The following is an 18,834-nucleotide window of genomic DNA, read 5'->3' as shown; positions in this document are numbered from 1 at the left end:
CCTTGTCAGGAGGAAACCGCTGATTCCTGCCTGCTTCTGAGCCAGAGGGAAGAGGAAGCCACCACCCTTCTCTGGCTCCAGTGGCTTGCGGAGAGACAAGCCCGGGCTAGTGACCAAAGAGCAGCAAAGGCACTGGGAGAGAGGTGACAGTAGGCGGGACCAGGGCCTCAGAGAACAGCCCCTCATCAGCCCCCCTGCACCACCCCTGAAAATCACACTCATCTAGTGCAAACTTTACAGCATGGTGGGCAGGGAAGCTGTAAGAAGAGCCACTTAAAATCCTTATCATCTAAGGAGTCCCAGACCTGGGCATCCAGAAATCTTTGGTGGCCTTGGAGAGGGTTAAGGATTGGTGAGAGAAGCTGTGGTCCCAGGGCTTAATTTTAACATAGTCTCTGGACTAGCATGGAGCTCTCCGATGAAGGACTTGAGCTTTGCCCCTACAAAAAGGATAAGGAAGAGGACTGTCACTCATTGAGTGGAAGCTATGTACTGAAGACCGAGCTGGGCAATTTAAGTGTCATCTCATTTGATCTCATTTGATCCTCAGTATAACCCTATGGAGCAAAGAGGATCACCCCCCTTTGGCAGATGGAAAAACAAAGGCTCACAAAGATGAAGTCAATTGCTTAAATCGACACAACTATAAATGACCAAGCAGGGGTTTGAGTTCAGTTCAGCCCATATGACTTCTGAGTCCAAGCTCTTTCTGTTTAGCCATGCTGCTGCTAAGGAAAGCCATAGTTCAAGCTGTCACCATTTGGGCAAAGATAAAGGGGCTTCCAATGTCTGGAAACACCTGACAATTTAGAGAAGAGAGAAAGAAATACCAGCCAACTCCAGGGGCTCAGGAAAAAAAAAAACCCAAAAAACAAAAATAAAAACTCGAAAAACCATTTCCCTTACAGTTCTGGAGATTCTAGAATCAGGAACGATAAAGAGAAATCCACAATCACTGGCAAGGTTTTTTGCTTCTGTCATCATTACTCAGAAACTGGCTTGGGCTATGCCTGTGCCCAGACTCTGCAGCCTTACCAGCCCTTTTGTGGAAAGGAAGCTAAAGCCTTGAATCAAGAACTTTCAGGACTAAAGAAAGCTTGACCATCACCTGGTCTAATACTTTCACTTTATAGATGAGAAAACTGAGGCTCAGAGAGGGCCCATGACATACCAAAGTCACATGGCTAATTAGTGGTAGAAACAGGACCACAATGTAGATTTCTTGTGTCTTACCAGGGTACCTGCTGCCTATGGTGTAGGGATGAGAAAGGAAAGCGGAAAACCTAAAAAGTGGTAACTGATTCCTGCAACCTGACTTTCTAGGGAACTAGACATTTCCATCATTCGGTCTAGTGATGTGCTCATAAATATTAAATGGCTGGTTCTCTGCAGGCAGTCCGAGTGGGTTGGGGACACTTAATTAGAAGCATTAGCCAATTTTCCTGGTGCAAATACTCCCACCACAGCTGATTTTAAGCCACCAGCGTGATGCCACTGTAGTTAGACACGCACACAGTCATCCCTCATGAGCTGTCCAGCAGGCCACTGCTTTGCTCCCTTCTCGAGGAACTTATCCCTTCTGCTGTGTGGGTCTCCCCATTATTTAGAGTTGTTCAAGGTCATCCTTAACCAGAATATCAGTCCCTTTCCTAAAGAATGCACACACACACACACACACACACACACACACACAAGGGCAGCTCCTCCTACCAGTATCAGCCCTCTACAGAACACCAAGGAATCACAAGGCATGAGTCTCTATTCCCGTTGGATCCGAGAAGGGAATGGACGGGAAGTCCCTATTTTAGCCATCACATGCCCCAGCTCATATACCAATTATTCCAAGGAAATAGACTGTCAGTGAGTGATGCACCAGCCTGCTGTTCCCTGGGAGGGGTGAGAGGAGGAAGCCGGAGACAGTTTGCAGGTTTCTCCTTCATGCTTTCTATGTTTCCCACAGTAGTCATTTCCTTCCCCCCTCCAGAATACCTGTTCAGACCCAGAAGGAACAGCTGCTGCAAGACTCTGGGCTCTTTCTGGCCCAAAGTCTGCAGCCTCTGCCCGTGGGATTCTTGGTTGTGCGTCAACCGGGGTGCCTCGGAGGCCCCTCCTGGCCCAGCCCCAGGCTAGGCGCTGTGCAGGCAGGACAAACCCTTTGGCAGCCCCCCTCCTCCAGGAGCATGGTGTTTTTTGTTAACTGAATGCGATCTTAGAAATAATCCACTTAATATCCCATGTTCCCAACCCCCAAAGAGGATATGACTGTTCCAAGTTTACACAGCCACTTAAGCAGCAGGGCAGAGGCTAGAATTCAGGTCTTCCCCCTTTGGGTTAAGCTATTCTTTCATTTGTTCAGGGTGATCATCTTTCATAGATGCTCTAGTGTCCACCAAAATACACTCTTTTTTTAAAAACAAATATTTATTCATTTATTTATTTTTAATTTTTTTAACGTTTTATTTTAGTTTTTTGAGAGACAGAGAGAGACAGAGCACGATTGGGGAAGGGGCAGAGAAAGAGGGAGACACATAATCCAAAGCAGGCTCCAGGCTCCGAACTGTCAGCACAGAGCCTGACGTGGGGCTCGAACCCACGGACCGTGAGATCATGACCTGAGCCGACGTTGGACGCTCAACCGACTGAGCCACCCAGACACCCCTAATGTTTATTTATTTTGAGAAAGAAAGAGAGAGAGTATGTGTGTGCACACAAATAGGGGAGGGGCAGAGAGAAAGGAAAGAAAGAATCCCAAGCAGGCTCTGCACTGCAGAGCCTAATGTGGGGCTCGAACTCATGAACTGAGAGATCATGACCTGAGCCAAAATCAAGAGTTGGATGCTTACCCAACTGACCGGTGCAGGCACTCCTGAAAAGACACTCTTAATACAGGCACACCACCAGTCCCTTCAAAAACCTGGTAATGGGAAGAATATCGCCTGTAGATTTATCTTTTATTTATATCTACATGAACATTATTGAAAACCTATCATGTACAACAGTAGAAATTGTATAATTTAACAAAATCTCTGCTGCACAGGTTATTTCGTTTGCTCCTCAGAAAAATGGTCAAGCAGTATCACAAATGAGGAAACTGAGGTCTATGTGACTTAAGTAACTTTGCCAAAGTATAAGGGCCTGTCCCATGTTTGATGACCCTTTTCGTTCTATCCCCAGTATAGCATGGGGTGAATAATTGAATGGCTTAAAATTCCTTATGCCTAAAGGGAGACCTTGCAGCCCAAGACACAAACAAGAACCCCTCTCTAGTTGGTAGAAATCCTACGATGCTGCCTCCAGACTGAATCTCCTCTGTCTAAAGAGCAGGATCCCTATACAATGGTATGGTCCGCAGGGACATGAAAATGATCAGAAAATGAGTGCCCGAAATCAGCTTTCCCAGTTGCCCCTGGATCTCTCAGCAGCAGGGTAGATGGGTGGCTACAATGCAGTGTGATAAAGGCTACGGATCCTTCTCTCTGGTTTCGCAGGAGCCAACGTGGGATTTGTGAGTCAGTTGGTGAGATGCTTTTGTTTGAGGCGTATGTTAGGTTCCTGGACCCCATGTCTGTACCTCTCTGAGGCCTTGTGCCCTAGGGCTGGTGGTTGGGTGCGGGCTAGTATAGGGACTCTGCCATACTCCTGCTGTCACTTACCCCAATTCCCTCCCTTCCCTCCAGCCCGTCCCCATTGATGACAACTTCTGTGGACTGGACATCAACCAGCCTCTTGGAGGCTCGACTCCAGTGGAGGGACTGACCCTGTATACCACCAGCCGGGACCGCATGACCTCAGTGGCCTCCTACGTTTACAATGGCTACAGCGTGGTTTTTGTGGGGACGAAGAGTGGCAAGCTGAAAAAGGTAAGAGTCTGTGAACGCAGACACCCCAATGCCGTTCAGCTCCTTAGCAGAGAGCCCCTTCTGGAAGCTTGCTGCTGGTGGACATTTAACACAGGCAACTCTTCCCTTTCTTGGGCAGGGGGGTTAGCATGGGGGTGGGTCGGTAGGGGTTAATTTTGTGGCTTATCTTCTAGCTGCTTCTTCTGGTCATTAGTGAGTGAGTGTCTAGGGAACGTGAGCATATTTCAGTACTGCCCAAACTTCACGGGATTAGGAAGGTACATCACCCGAAGGGAGGGAAATAAAATCATCCTTTATCTCCAAATCAAGTAGAACCAATGCTTTGACCATCTCTATTATGAATCGCCCACCTCACACATCCCTTCCCACGGTTTATAGAGTTGATTGTACTGGTCAGAAGTCTTTGTTGCGTCCTGGTTGAAGCAGGTCATGGGTCCCACATCCAAGGACCCAGGCAAAGGATCGTGCTGCTTTGATGATGGCCTAGGGTGGCTGGGTGACTTACCGCTCTCCTGCCTTTCCTCTTCCCACGATCACAGACTCTTCCCCGCCCTTCCACTCCCCGCTCCAGGCTTGAGCTGCCAGGAGGAAGTTGACATCTTATCTCATGCCTGCCCTGGGCCCCTCTGCCAGCTGGAGGGCACTGGCTGGCTGGGGCCGGCAGCACGGAAGGCTGAAACCAGCAGCTTGTGCCTGCTTGTCTAGTGCTTAGGGTGCAGAGACGAAGCACCGTCTGGTTCATTATGTGGGATTACAGCAGCCACATTCTTTCCGGTCCCAGCTAATCCCCTTTTCCCAAGCTTACCCTTCTGCCACCTTTCCCCAGTCCCGCCACCTGTGGGTGCAAGACCTCACCGCATCTCATGCTTTGATGTTGACGTCACCCCTGCGGCTCTTTCCCCCTAATCCATTTAGAGCCTAGGGAGAGACATGTCTTTGGGGAATGTCGAAGGAGGGTGGCAGGGAGGGAACCTGAGGAAGAATTTCCACCTTCTGCTTGTGCTGAGCTCAGAGGAGGTGAGAAAAACAGGTCTAGGTTTGTGTGGAGGTGCTGAACTTTCCAGACCTCTTCTGGTTCACCTGATACTGAGGCCCTTTAACCCTTTCCTCGCTCTGTGGAGAGGCTGTCACTTGTTTCTGTCCTGTGCCCCTACTGTGCCTGGGACTGTGGACCTTGGCTTGCCCTCTAGGCACAGGGAAGAGAGTATGGGTGTGGTTCCCCCACTTGCCGTCCCAGAATGGGGGGAGCGGGGAGTTGCCTGAGGAGACTCTACCGAGATTTAAAAGTGGCATATTCCACTGGGCAGCGTTGAGTGTGGACCTCTAAGGCTGGCGACTTCCCTGCAGGGTCATCTACCTGTTCAGCCAGGTGGAGAGTACCTTGCTTGGGAGCGTGGGGCCAAGGAGCCTACAGGGAGTTGAAATGCAGCCTGAAGTCTCTCTGTCAAGCCATGCACCCTCAGGTCTAAAGATCCACCCAGAGGAGCTCCTCGTACAAAGTCATCTGCCCACAGCGCCCGCCTTTTTCTAAATCGCACAAAGGTTTCCTGGGGGCCAGCGGCACCCACACGCAGGCTGGTGTTCCGTTTCCTCCCCTGTTCTTCCGGTGCCTTCCCTCCCTGTTCTGGATCGTTTGTGTGACTGTTGGTCTCCTTTATTCTCTTGAAAGTTCTGTGCAAGCCAGGGGTCATGCTCTATTCGTGTTTATTTACCTCCTTCTGCCCGGTTCTTGCACCAAGTGTTTACACAGGGGAGAGGCCCTGAAAGTGCTTTTGAAAAATAGAACCATTCTAAGACATCTGGGATATCATCCGGCCCCGTACGCACATAGCTCGGCAGAAACACTGAGGCCCAGAGAAAACCAGTGAGTTGCCCAAGCATAGAGACCAGGACAAGTTGCTTCTTGCCCTGACACTCCATTTGGCACCCCCTTTTACTTAAAGAAGCAGCCACAGAGCACGGGGAGGGAGGATGAGAACAACCTTCAGGCCCAGGCTTGTTGAGGAGGGTCAGCCAGGGACCAGTGCTTCCATTCTCGACGGTCCCGGGTCAGAGTTAAGGAATGGACATTTGCCGAACGGGCGGACGAGGGCCGAATGAAGCAAGAACGATCCAGCCAGACGCAAAGCAATGTTTGTGCCGACCTTCCCCTATCTCTGTACGTCTTGGGCAGCACACACAGGGGGCTGCTTGGGGCAGCTTTCCAAGCCACACACCCAAGTTAGCCAAGTTCTCTTGGCCTTGTTGGAATCTCGGCAGACGAGTCGCCACGGAGGCAAGTCAGCGGGTTCAAGGGCAAGGCTAGGGGCGTGGCTGCCCACGGCTTGTCCCAACCTGCAAGTTGGCTGCTCCTCTCAGCCTTCACTTGGCCTTTCTTTGGCCGTTTCTATGAGCTCATAACACCCCTCCCTCCTTCTCCTGTGCAGCCCGCCCTTCCTTTCCACCCACACTCCTTTGAGGCACCTGATACTTACACCCTGGCTCCCACTGGCCTCCCATTTACCCACCCACTTGCCCTCACTCTCTCCAGAGCAACAGCCCATGAGGAATTTGTGGAATGTCCCCAGGAAACTCTACCATGGCCCAAACCCCATAGCTCTTTCAACACAGGAAGGAAAATAAAGAAAAAAAGAAACGAGCTAAGAGCGTGGAGAGGGGAGGGAAGCAGGGTGCGTCAGAACCGCTCACTTCTTCCCTGCCTGACCAGGCATCTGTCCGACCGTCAGACTGCCCTCATCCAGGGCAGCCATAGGAACAGGATGTCCCTGTGTGGGGACGTGTGGAGGAAGTGGAGACTCACTAGAAGTGGCATGACCATGAGGTGCTCTTATGTGCTGTCACATGCTTGCTCGTGTACTGTCCTCCACTGGACTCGGAGCATCCCAGACTAGGCCCCTGCCTTCTGAGTCACAAACACGTGGACAGAACAGGCAGAATAAGGAGGAGACCTCAAAACCAAGGTGTGCAATACCGGCCTAGGCTAAGGGTCAGTGTATCACAGGTGATAAGACAGGCCGTGACTCACCCCAGGGATGGAACAATGGCAGAGAAATCAACCACGGAAGTGTGACCAACCTTGAAGCCTTTACTGAAGAGGAGGAATAGCAGAATTTGCTTAAAGACCGAACGGGACAGAAAACGAATGAATTGACTAATGGGTGAGAGAGAAGGGCATGCTAGACCTGGGGTGCCGCCCCGAGAAGGTGCAAAACGGTGCATGGAAGGTCTAGAGGGCACAGAGGGGTTGGGAGATTGGTGAGGGGAAAGTCAAGGCAGAGCGCTGTGAGCGTCTGGCCCTGAGAAGACCAAGTGAAAGGGATCTTGGGAGTTTTGCTGACTCCAAGGTCAAGGGAGCCAACCGTGTGATGCAGCTTTCCTGATGTTAATTAGTCTTCACCGCGCTAACGGGAGAAGAATTTCCAGGTCATGAGACATGCTGGACTTAGGCTATGTGAAGAATATTCTTAAGAGGATAATAACTCAAGGAAAGAAGAGTGAAGGAGGAAGCAAAACAGCTTTCTTCAGATAATATAATTTACTGAGCACTTATGTGTCAGGTGTTATTCTGAGAGTTTTATATCTATTAACTCACTTGATGTTGACATGACTCTATGAGGTAGGTGCTGTTATCACCTCCATTTTACAGATGAAGAAATAGAGTCCAAGCAAGGCAAAGGCATTCATCTGAGGCCCCAGAGCTAGTAAATGGCAGAGCCGGGATTCGAACTTTCATCTGGTTTCCCAGTTTGCGTGCTTAGCCATTAAGCTGTGGGAAGTGAATTAGACTGACTTGGTGTGGCTCCAGAGGGCCGAATAGAACCAACAGGCAGGAGTTATAGTAAAGCACATTTGCACTTATTATAAAGAGGAAGTTTCTGGTAGCCAAAACTGTCCCAGCATGGAAAGAATTGACTCAAGAGGGAATGAGCTCCTAGTCAGTGGAAATATTTTTTTTTAAATGTTTTATTTATTTTCAAGAGAGAGAGAGAGGCAGAGCACAAGCCGGGGAGGGGCAGAGAGAGAGGGAGACACAGAATCCGAAGCAGGCTCCAGGCTCCGAGCTGCCAGCACAGAGCCCGACGCGGGGTTCGAACCCGCGCACCGTGAGATCGTGACCCGAGCCGAAGTCAGTTGCTTAATCAACCAACCAACCAACCAGGCCCCCCAGGCAGTGGAAATATTTAAGCAGAGACTGGACAGTCACCGACCAGGGATGCTGTAGAGGGGCTCCTGCACCCACCACGTGATCTTTATGCCACGACTATTCCACGGACTCCCTCAGTAGAAGGGCAGGCTGTGGCAGAGAGGAAGCACAAGGAGAGGGAAGCCAAGGCACCCTGGGTGTGGGCTTTGAAGTCACAGGTTGGGTTCAGCTTGCTCCCAGAATGTAGCAGAAAGCCCTCAGCATCCAGGAAGAGGTGCTAGGCACAGACAGGGCAGGGCAGGCCTGGGACGAGATGTAGGGGAGGGGAAAGCAGGATATTCTGCGGGGCAGGGGGCGGGGGGGGGGGGGACACAGCGGACTGTGATGACACCTCCACCCCCAGGCTAAGGGCAGGCTGAGAGTCTAGACTGAGAAGGGAGGCAGGGAGCTAATGTCGAAGCAGTAGGAAGAGGCATAGCGGCCACAGAAGTGCAAACTCATTGATTAGGACTTCCCAGCTGGAAGGAAGGAGCCCAGGAGGCGGTTCGAGCCTAAGTCCTGGGGCATAGGAGGGCAGGAGGTAGGCTGAGGAGACCAAAGCTACCAGGACGTGGGAGGGAGGACTCTCTCCAGGTTCAGAGCAGAGTCCTGGTTCCTTGTCTCCCTGCCTCAGTCCCAGCTTTATGTCCCTGCGGGCCTCCCTTAGCCCCTCAGCCCCGGGGCCTTACACAGCAGCGGGCGTCGTTGGCTGTCTGTTCTCTGTCCCCACTGGAAAGCTCCCCTGCTGCTCAGGGGCTGGTGATATGTCCTTTACCCTGCCCCTTCAAGCACTGTGGATAGCACCCTCCTCAGACCCCTCACAGCATGTAATTTTGCTCTGACGGCATCCGACATGGGAGCAGCCACTAATGTGTCCACTTATCTTGAGATTCACAGACCCTGAAGGACAGGGACCCTCTTTTTCACGTTTATGTCACCCTCTCCCGTGGTCAGATCCAACATCTCTCACACATTAGGTGCTCATTAAACTTAGCTCCCGTGTATTGGGAACCGCCTGCATGCCGGACCCCCATTTGCACCGATTGAGATAGAACCAGATGCCAAGAGTGACTGCTGTTGATGTGGCCGGTTTGCAAGGGAAGGAAGCTATTCTCTGGTGGATATGTCAGGGGGTGGGGTGGCGGCGGGATGAGGAGTCAAGAAAACGGGAGAGCTGCTGGTGGGTAACAGGGAAAAGAGTCTGAAAAGGACATGTGGACGAGGGTGGGCGGTACTCTCAGAGACGGTGACCGGGGTGGAAGAAGGGGACCGTGTTTATACTGTTGCCTGGAGATGCCCGGAATAGCATGGCCAGCCATCTGCCTCCTTTGGATCAGATGTGGGTTTGCTGACAGCAGGGAGCAGGTGCAAAGGCCCAGGTAACCACTGCCCTGCCCCCATCCTGCCAGCCCTCTGTTTATAGGATTCTTGGACGGCTTTAGAAATCCACAGAGACTTAGCCCTCTTCAAGTTCTGGGGAGAGCCCTGGCCTCTCCTGGCACCACCTCCTTTCCCATTAGCTAACCGGCATGGCCGCGGAAATGCCTGAGAAATTCTTGAGGAAAATTCTGTCTTTCCCTAAGGGACATACCAACCAACCCAAGGTCTCCAGTCCGCAGCCCACAGGAAGCCCCGGCGTCCCGATCCCATTCTTCTTTTTCCAATTTCACAAACGGTTTGCTCAGCAAAGCCAGGAAAACTGGAGCTCCTTTGCAGGAGCGGCTTAGGCGCTGGAGAGAATCCATCGAGAGCACCAAAGTAATAACGTTCCTAAGCTCCAGGGTGACTGCTCAGTTTTTTGATAACACTGATTAGTTACAAGATACTCTTCTGCTTTTCGTCTGAAAATACTTCAATTGCGTATGGCCATGGGCCCCTCCCTCTCTGCCCCATTTTGCAGATGTGGAAAACTGAGCCACGGAGATATTAAGTATCCCACCCAAGGTTCTACGGCCCCTCCGTTGGCAATCTTGACATTGGCACTTGTACATCCTCCCCAAACACACAGAAGTTCCGAACCTGTTACTTGGCTTCCCCCATGGGGTGGAGTCGTATTGGCGGACAGAGGGCCAAATTGGATGAAAAGCTGAGAAACATGCCTTTCTGTCTGTGCCAGCCCCACCAAACAATAGCCACTCGTTCCTCTGAGTGGAAATGATTCACTCCTTTCTCAGTGTGAACCCCGGATCAAGTAAACAACCAGGGCTGCGGGTCCAGTTCTGGGAGACCGCAGCTCTCCTGGCCCTCGTGACGGCTAACCCGACGCCCTACCCCTCCTCGGGCATCTCAGCAGTGCCGGGGGCTGGGGTAGTGTGGAGCAGACACCCTCGCCCACATCCCCAGAGCCTGCGTGGAAGAGCCGGGGTAGTGGCTCTGAGCTCACCACCCCATCCCTGGTAATGAGTTTGGCTCCCTGCCCAGGCTCCCACCGCCAAGCGCGCTGTTTGTTTTGTTGTTTTATAGGCCTCTTGGGTCCCAAGAACCGGTCTTCTGAAAGCTGGGAACGGCAGCACTTGGTCGGCACCCGGAAGGAGGCATATTTTTACAGAATCCCCCCACACCCCCACCCCGGGCCACTGCATCCCTCCGCTTGACCATGACAGGTGGAGAGAGAGGGGGCGTGGGTTTCTATCGAGAGCCCCAGCTGACCCCGGGGAAGGAAGTCCAGATCTCCCGGAGCCATTCTGAAAGGGGAGAAGCTACAGATTCATTGATGTTGTGCTCCGTTTGTGCAGCCCCAATGTATGCTTGAGTCCTGGCCCGTCCCTGGAGCAGGCATCAGGCTGTGTGTTCAGCAGGCTGCTTGGCAATCCAAGAGTGGGCCCCTGGAGCTCAAGGCTTTATCTCAGGACAGGTGAAACACAGGAAACTGTGTTTCAGGGCCGAGGTGGGGGAAGGGGAAATGATTCAAGCTCACAGAATCCAGGTGACCCACATAGTTTCCACAGAAAATTTAAGGGGCCAATGTGCTAAGGGGCAGAGCTCTCATCTTTAGGAAAATACAAAGCGCATCCTTTGAGGCCACTGAGCCTTGCCTGCCCTTCGATACAGGACATGGGACGTGTATCTCAGGGTTGGAAGGGACCTCCAGGGACCATCTGGTCTGTTCTGCCTGCAGGTTAGAAACCGATTTGCATAGGAAGAGCGTATGAGCTTGTGGGCTATAGTCCTGACCTTAGCTTCAGTGTCCTCATGTAAAGTGTGAGCGGTGACAGTACTTGCCTTGTGAGAGTCTGATGGGGACGAAGCGAAATGATTCATTCCTGAACTATAAATGAGCGAGTACCTACTATGTGCCATTTTCCGGGTCTGCAGTTGTGGACAAAAGTGTCAGAAATGTCTGTCCTATTGAAGTCTGTATCTTACTGTCGGAAGACAGACCAAAACTAACTAAATTAATTAATTAAAAAGTAAGCACAATATATAGTATGTTAGGAAGAGAAAAAGTGCTAGTAGAACAAAATAGAGCATAACGAATTAATCAGTGTATAGCACCGTGCCAGGTTTGAGCATATTTGCTCTTTTTTTGTTGTTTATTTTTGAGACAGAGAGAGAGAGAGAGAGAGAGAGAGAGAGAAAGAGGCAGAGAGAGCACAAGCAGGGGAGGGGCAGAGAGAGAGAGAGAGAGAGAGACACAGAATTCTAAGCAGGCTCCTGGCTCTGGCTGTCAGCACAGAGCTGGACAGGGTGTTTGAACCCATCAACTACGAGATCATGACCCGAGCCGAAGTTGGACACTTGACCGACCGAGCCACCCAGGCTCTCCGAGAATATTTGCTCTTAAATATCACTACTGGTGTTACTTAACTTGCGAGCCTCAATTTATTTCTTCTGTGGAGTGGGGGTAGTAAGAAACACTTTGCGTAGTCGTCCGAAGGACTGAGCGAAGTCGTGTATGAAAAAGCGTTTAAACTATAGTGCTTGGCATAACCGTGCTTTGCGTTATTGTTACGAACATCTTTGAGGCTTCCCCCAAATCCCACTTCTTGTCTGACTCCCTTGGGGGGAGTGGCGCTGTCACATCAGCCTCCTTTTTTAGTGACATGTTTGCAAGGTCAGATAGAGGAAGAGAATCCTGCCCCCTTCCTCCCAGCCCTGAGTCATGGGAAAAAATATTTAGAAGACTAGACCAGCTGAGCCAAACTAATCTAATCCTGTTGGACATTGGCACCCAGTTGCATTAGTCACCAGTGAGAGCTTTCCGAGAGTTTCACCAAACAATATGAACTGACCCCGCCCCAGGGCGGGGCCCGGGGGAAGCGGCTGGTTGCTCTTGCCGCTTTGCAGAGTTAACTAGAACAGAGCCATTCTCTGTCCTTTGCATGCTCCCAAGCAGACCACAATATCCTAGTGCTGTACGCCCTGCCTCAGATTAACTATGGAGTTGGGGGGGGGGGGGGGCGGGGGGTGCCTAGTTTCCTCAACTGGTCCACTGATGCTGTCTTGCAAGATGTCTCTGCATATCAGAGATGACAGACGTAAAGTACCGATTACGGAGCCCGATGCATAGTAGGTGCTTAATCGAATTAGTATGCTTACTAATGCATACTATCGATGCATAGTAGGTGCTTAATAGCAGCCATTGCTGCTGCTATTGCTATGAATGTGACTCACACGGGTGTTCCTGCTACTACTTCTGTGCTATTACCATGCTTTTCTTCCGGGGCCCAGGGCCCCTTGGATTCTATTAGCTCATTAATCCCGTAACATTTTCTGATGAACAGGAAGGGTCGGGATATTTCTCTGCGCTGTCGCAGATGATGATACTGAAATTCAGAGAGGTTAAGGGCTTGCTCGGGGTCATGGGGTCAATCAAGGGAAGATGGGGGAACCGGAATCGGGGCTACAAATACTTCGCATGGAGGTGGGCCCAGCATATACCTAGGTCACTTCCACAGTCCAAGATGAGGAAGTTGAACTCTTACAGCTGCTTCAACTTTGGTTGCCTTCTTACCCTGGGTCCTTCTATCGTGTGCTGAGAAAAGCAGGGAATACATGGAGACGCAAGGAGGTGAAGGTCGATCTCAGTCTCTGTCCTTTGAGGCCCTTCCTAGGATTCCATGCCCCTCCTAGCATGGCCTCTAGAAAGGTCTGTAGGCTCCAAGGTAGGACAGAACCTCAGGAGTGCGTGTCTCTGTGCTTGTCCCGATCAGCCTCCACTCCTGTGCCATGCTGTCGTTTTCTAAACTGAAGGTTACTGCCACCAGCTAGGTGTCCCCATTTCACCTGGAAGGACAGGCTTTAGTAACAAATTGGGGATTCTCACCTTTACAGTTCAGGGGTGGGTGAGAACAGCAGCCCCTGGGAGGGGGAGGGGGGGAGGCGTTGGGCCCCAGCAGGGGGCAGGGCCCCCAGGGAGAAGGTGGACTCCCTCATGCAAGGTAAGAATCTTGCCCTGATTTTATAGCTGGAAAGGACCTCAGACACTGGTCCAGCCTCCAGACTTCGGGTGGGTGAGATAGCTATTGTTATGTTTTATAGATGAGACAGCTGATGCCCAGAAAAGTGACATGATCCGCTCAAAATCACTCAGGTTCTTAGCATCAGAGGCAAGACTCAAATCCAGGGACTTCAGTTCCAATTTGTGGTCTTTTCTCTTTCTATCATGTGGAAGAATATTCCCTCTGCACGAAACCTCAGATTAACCTCCGCCTTTCCCTGCCATGCAAGCATTCCCTGAGCAGAACCTATGGGGTCATTCTCTTGGGCACAAGAGTCTAGCTGTGCTTTCTGTCCCAGGCCTGACTTGGGAGAGGGGAGGGGCGGTGACCAGCATCCAGAAGCCCTCATTCCACTGCCTTGGGGACCTTAGCTGAGCCTGGCCAGCAAGGAGGTGTACTTAACCACAAAATGCTTGCCTTGGGGCTGAGATGTTCTGACATATCAGAGCAACACTGAATTGGGAGTCTCAAATCTTACATGCTGGTCCTCTCTAGACATGCCCCGTTTTCGGTGGGATTTTTATTGGGGGGTGGGGGGGGCAGGTTCTGTTATCACTTTAGCACTTACTATGTGCTAAGCACTGAGCTAAGTGTTGTTTGTTTTTTGTTTTTGTTTTTTTTCAGTTAAGCCTCTTAGTACCCTAGTAAGTGAAGGTTGAATATTCTGTCTGTTTTCCGTATGAACACACTGAGGCCCAACAGAGTTACATTGCTTCTTAGTCACATCGCTACTTAGCGGACAGCTGGAATGTGAGTCCAGATCTGGCTCCAGACCCGTGCCTTGTTAACCCCTAGCTTTAGCACCCTGTCGGTCTTCTCTTCGAGCCCGTTGGTCCATCTGTAACCTACCACCTGCCCTTCAGAGCGATGCGAGAAGATGCACGAGAGAAGAGCGGAAGGGCCAATGCTTTTACACTCCTCGAGCAAAAGTGCCCTGGAAACCCGGGACACGGCAGCTGTCACCTCGGCACACGCTGCCTTGTATCACCCCCTCAGGCCTCCTCCTCCCCCTCCCCACCCATCTCAGCCTGGGCCACAATGGATGGGGTGGCAGGCTTTTGTGCCACACGCAGTCCCCAGCTGACTCCCCTTTCTCCAGGCATCATTGTTTGCCGGGAGCCTTCTGAAGGGAAGACAAAGGAGTGTGGCTGACAAGGCCAAGAGCTGCCGTGTAAAGCGTGGGGCCTCAGCCCATCACCCGTGCGTCCCTGGGAGCCCCGGGGCTCTTCTTCAAAGATGCTGTCTGGGATCTTTTGTGTGCCAGTCATACCCATTCAGAGCTGGCAGGGCAAAGGTTCCTGGGGGGGTGGTAGGAGAACACCGAAAAATGGAGTCATTTTGATCTGGCAAAATTGGAAGAGACATTAATGCAATAGTTAACAGCTAGGGGGATGGGCCCGAATGCTTGTTCTCTGTTTATGGGGCTTATGCAATTCCATCAATATTGATGCCTGATGCCTTTGATTCTGACACTAATCATTGCTATGAATTAAATTTGCAGCCATATAATTAGGATTGCTATTAATAGGGCCCTGAGCTAAGCACTACGATGCCGCATGTCTTTCTCTTGATAGAAAATGGCATCCTTGGAACTCTGCTAATGGGGCGCACCTGGGATTTGCCAAGAATGATGTGAAAATTATACATTCTATATTTGTATTGGGCCTTTACTGAAATACCAGCAAGCAAAGGTGAGGCTGGAGGAAAGGTTGTCTCCTGCCCAATGCTGTGGGCAGCAATTAGGTGGGTCTTCAGTTCTATAAAGTCTTTAGGAATGGATATTCCAGAGCCAATGGTGGTTGCTCATGGTCAAGTCCTCGGATAGTTCACTCAGGAAGGTCTTCCCAAAGTCTAATTGAGGATCCCCAATTTGTTACAAGGCAGCTTAGGCTAAGAGACTGGATACTGTGGTGCTTCTTTAACGTGGCTATGAGTCAACTGAGGGAAGAGGAATGTTTCTTTATGCTCTAAGCTTGGTTGAAAGGGGCCGAGCCCCTATGGATAGGCCCAGTTGGGCCTCATTTCTAGGCAGCTGATTGGGCAAGATCCCCACTCGCAACTGATTCCGAGGCCCCTTACCCAGAGAGTTCTCTGGACCACAGAGCCCTGGTTAACCTCACAGGTAAAAGAACCCACTGCTACACACGGTAGGAGAGAAAGAGCTCTTTCTCATGATGAGATGCTTTTCTAGGTAAATTTGTAGCACGTTTGTCTACTGGGGCGTCCTGTCTGTGATTCTCAGCAGTCCCCCGGTTCAGTACCCCATTCACCCTCAGTCTGAGTGATTCATCATGCACACGAGGCTTCGCTAACCCTTTGCTAACAATAGCACATGTGGTGACCCCCACCCCCCGCCTTATCACTTGGAATAATAATATGCACCAGTTGACATAAGGGATGCATTAGTCCCTGCTCTTTTGACCTTCAGACTGAAAATAATTTTTCCTCCAAATCATCATTTATTGATTTTTGTCCTTCCATATTTTTAAGTCATCATGAGAAGACATTGGTTTGAGTTCAAGTCTTAACCCTACTATTTATAAAGCATATGACCCTGGCTACGTTCCTGAACCTCTTGGAAACTGGGAGGTGAAGGTGATGATCATACTGTCTGCTTCATAAAGATGATAATAAGGTTCAAAAAGTATCTGAATTGCTTATCACAGGTCTTTTGCACCTAAGAACATTCCCCACTCCCCTCTTCTCTGTCTCCTGTCACAGAGACCCAGGTATGGAGGACGATGGCTTCGGAAGAATGCCACTTTATCTTCCTCCCCTGCTCAGGGACAGCACATGGGAAATCAATTCCTCCAAAACAGATGGTGTGCTGGAACGTGAGTTCCACATGTCCTCGGTCCTCTCACCGCACACGGAAAGGCTCAACAGGGAATTCTTGCCCCTCTGTAGGTACCGTGGCTTCTGCTGGTTGCTCTCACTCCCCAGTAGTCCAGGCTGTTGGCTGGACTGAACCCATCCTTGAGGTCAGGGCTGACGGCTCCCACACTACTCACAGCGTACTTGGAGGCTGTGGGGAAAGGGGTGAGACCATCTGAACGTCACCTAGAATAGAGGCTCTTTTTACACAGGATTTGTATTCCTTTCTGCCTTCTGCAGCACACATCCACTGTATGTCTGACCACTCCGTGCAGGTGTATGCTTACAGGCAAACGTGTGGATAGCCAGCCATTGGCCAACAGCCAACCTTAACCAGAGATGCAGGTACTTTTTCATATGAACCCCTAGAAAACAGTGTGTGTGGTTGAACCCTCGAGTACCTGAACTTTTCATTAATTAACCAACAAGTGTTCTACTCTTCATACCCGAAGTTGAGAGGGGATGGAGATTCTTCCTGGGCTGTTGTTGGAGTTGCAGTTGCTTTTTTTTTCCACTAGGTAGAGACCATTAATCAGAGAATTTCAGTCCCTTAATACTGGAAATTAGCCTGAGGTTGCACAAGTACATGGTTACTCATATATGCCTTCAAGCACGCATTCAACATAATTATACTCACCGCGTTCGGTTGTCTTGTCACTTGCAAGGTCTTGGCTCATGCGAACAAGACCCAAAATTGGCTCACCCGAGGAGGCAATATCATGCACCCACAGATTCTCCTGCACCTCCAGTCCTTCCAGGAGGTACTCTGGAAGCCATAAAACAGAGTAGCTTCAGTCTCGGACACACTGATGGTATTCCCAGAGGAATGGCCACAGTCAGAGAAACAGAGGAAAAAATATGCCCAACCTCCCCCTACCATCAAATCAAAGAAATAAAAAATCTGTCTCCTTGGTGCCTCCCCAATGTTTATGTCTGAGCTCAGCAGACACCCCTGGGCTGCAGCCAGTCTGTGTATTAGCATTAGTCCATTACGCTTTTTATGATGCATGTTACCCACCCTCCACCCCCCCCGTGCAACATTTTATGACTGTCCTTTTCATTTCTGGAAAGAGCTTCACAGAATGGCAGATGCCTGCATTTCCCCACTCTTTGGGGAGCTATTTGTAGGCAGCCTGTCCCAGGCCATAAACAACGGGAGATAAACCACAGCCAGTGGCAGTAAATGCATCCAAGGCCAAGGAGGTGCAAAAGTGTGGGGGGGGGGGGGGGCTGGGGTGAGCTTGGTGCTGTGTGTACAAGGCCAGTGGCCAGGGGTTCTGGGGTAGATGCCACCCACAGAAGGAGAGCCGAGGGGCTGGTGTGGAAATGGGATGTCTCCCAGATTTCCACGAAAGTTAGAGGGCCATCCTACCACTCTCCCTCACGCCGGTCCTCCCCACTGAGGCCACTGGTCCCCTAACTGTGATCAGAACCAGTGAACTTTCCAGTGAGAAGAGGATCCTTCCCTTTGGGCGTCATTCTCTCCTGCCTGTTCCTGTTGCTACATAGATTACGTTGTGCCACTCATCTCCCGTAGATGCTTCTGGATCTTGGAGCAACTCCCTGCAAGTTTCTCTTGCCTTCTCCCACCCTCTCTCCCCATGACACTCATCCCAACCTCTTCCTCCTCTAATACTCTTTCCCTTTTTCATGCCCAAGACCAACTCTTAACCAATCAATCACCACGACTTCTAGCTCATTAAAACTTCAGCCAGGACTCTGGTGGCCATGGCAGTGATATTTATCTATTTCAGCTTTGAGCTGCACCCACCAGCAAGTCACTTGTGACGCTGCAGGAGACAGCACCTGGAGCCAGCTTTGCTCCATAAAAGGCACCCCTGGGAGAAGAAAACCGAATTCTGAAGGAATAATTGGTCTAGGAGCGATTGCGGGTTCTTCCTACACACACAAACAGCAACTGAAAGCAAAGAATAAAGCAAAGATAAGAGGGGGGTAGGATGTGGAGAAGAAAAGCTGGCAAGGCCCCGAATTATTAGCGCCTTGAATGGTTTTCTTTCTCATCAACCCCGTCTTAGGGGCAGGACGTAGACAGAGGGTGGAGGTGATGTTCTTGTTCTCCTCCTTATTTGGTTTTGGACTCCACATCAAGTGGAAACATGTAGATGAAAGTGATGTGCGTTTAAAATGTATGTACACATCAGACTGCTGGAGATAGTAGCTATTATACTGCGTGTATGTTTTTTTGCAGTAAGCTGCTAAATTATTTATTGGGCACTGGGCTTTAATCTCGTAAACCTGCCTGCGGGCCCCAGGCACCGGCAGCCTGAGCACTGCATAAAACACATACGTCGGGCGGGCTGCACAGAGCACTCTGGTGACTCTGGGTAGTGATTGTTCATTTTCACTTGTTTCCTCCCCGCCCCCGATCAGCTCATTAACAGCAGGCAGACCCAATCAAGAGCCTTCTCGTTTCCCCATCACTGAGAATTTGGAAGTTGATTTGCACCTCCAACCT

The 18,834-nt window shown here is 50.7% G+C and overlaps 1 protein-coding gene across 5 annotated transcripts in view; it reads left to right on the top strand.

Annotated features, from left to right (window-relative positions):
* PLXNA2 (plexin A2) overlaps positions 1-18,834 on the top strand; it is a 208,843-nt gene that overhangs the window by 29,631 nt on the left and 160,378 nt on the right. For 4 of the 5 annotated variants that reach the window (XM_045456756.1, XM_045456757.1, XM_045456758.1 and 1 more), the window contains exon 3: positions 3,678-3,860. In XM_045456756.1, coding sequence (XP_045312712.1) covers positions 3,678-3,860 — 183 coding nt within the window. Of the gene's footprint in view, positions 1-3,677; positions 3,861-10,506; positions 11,455-18,834 lie in introns of those variants that run through there. The other variant, XM_045456760.1, reaches the window with a different exon arrangement.

This window comes from Leopardus geoffroyi, chromosome C3 (genome assembly GCF_018350155.1).
Source record: "Leopardus geoffroyi isolate Oge1 chromosome C3, O.geoffroyi_Oge1_pat1.0, whole genome shotgun sequence".
Classification (NCBI taxonomy): Eukaryota; Metazoa; Chordata; class Mammalia; order Carnivora; family Felidae; genus Leopardus; species Leopardus geoffroyi.
Note: the sequence above shows the minus strand (reverse complement) of the source record. Positions and strands in the feature narration are given on the sequence as shown.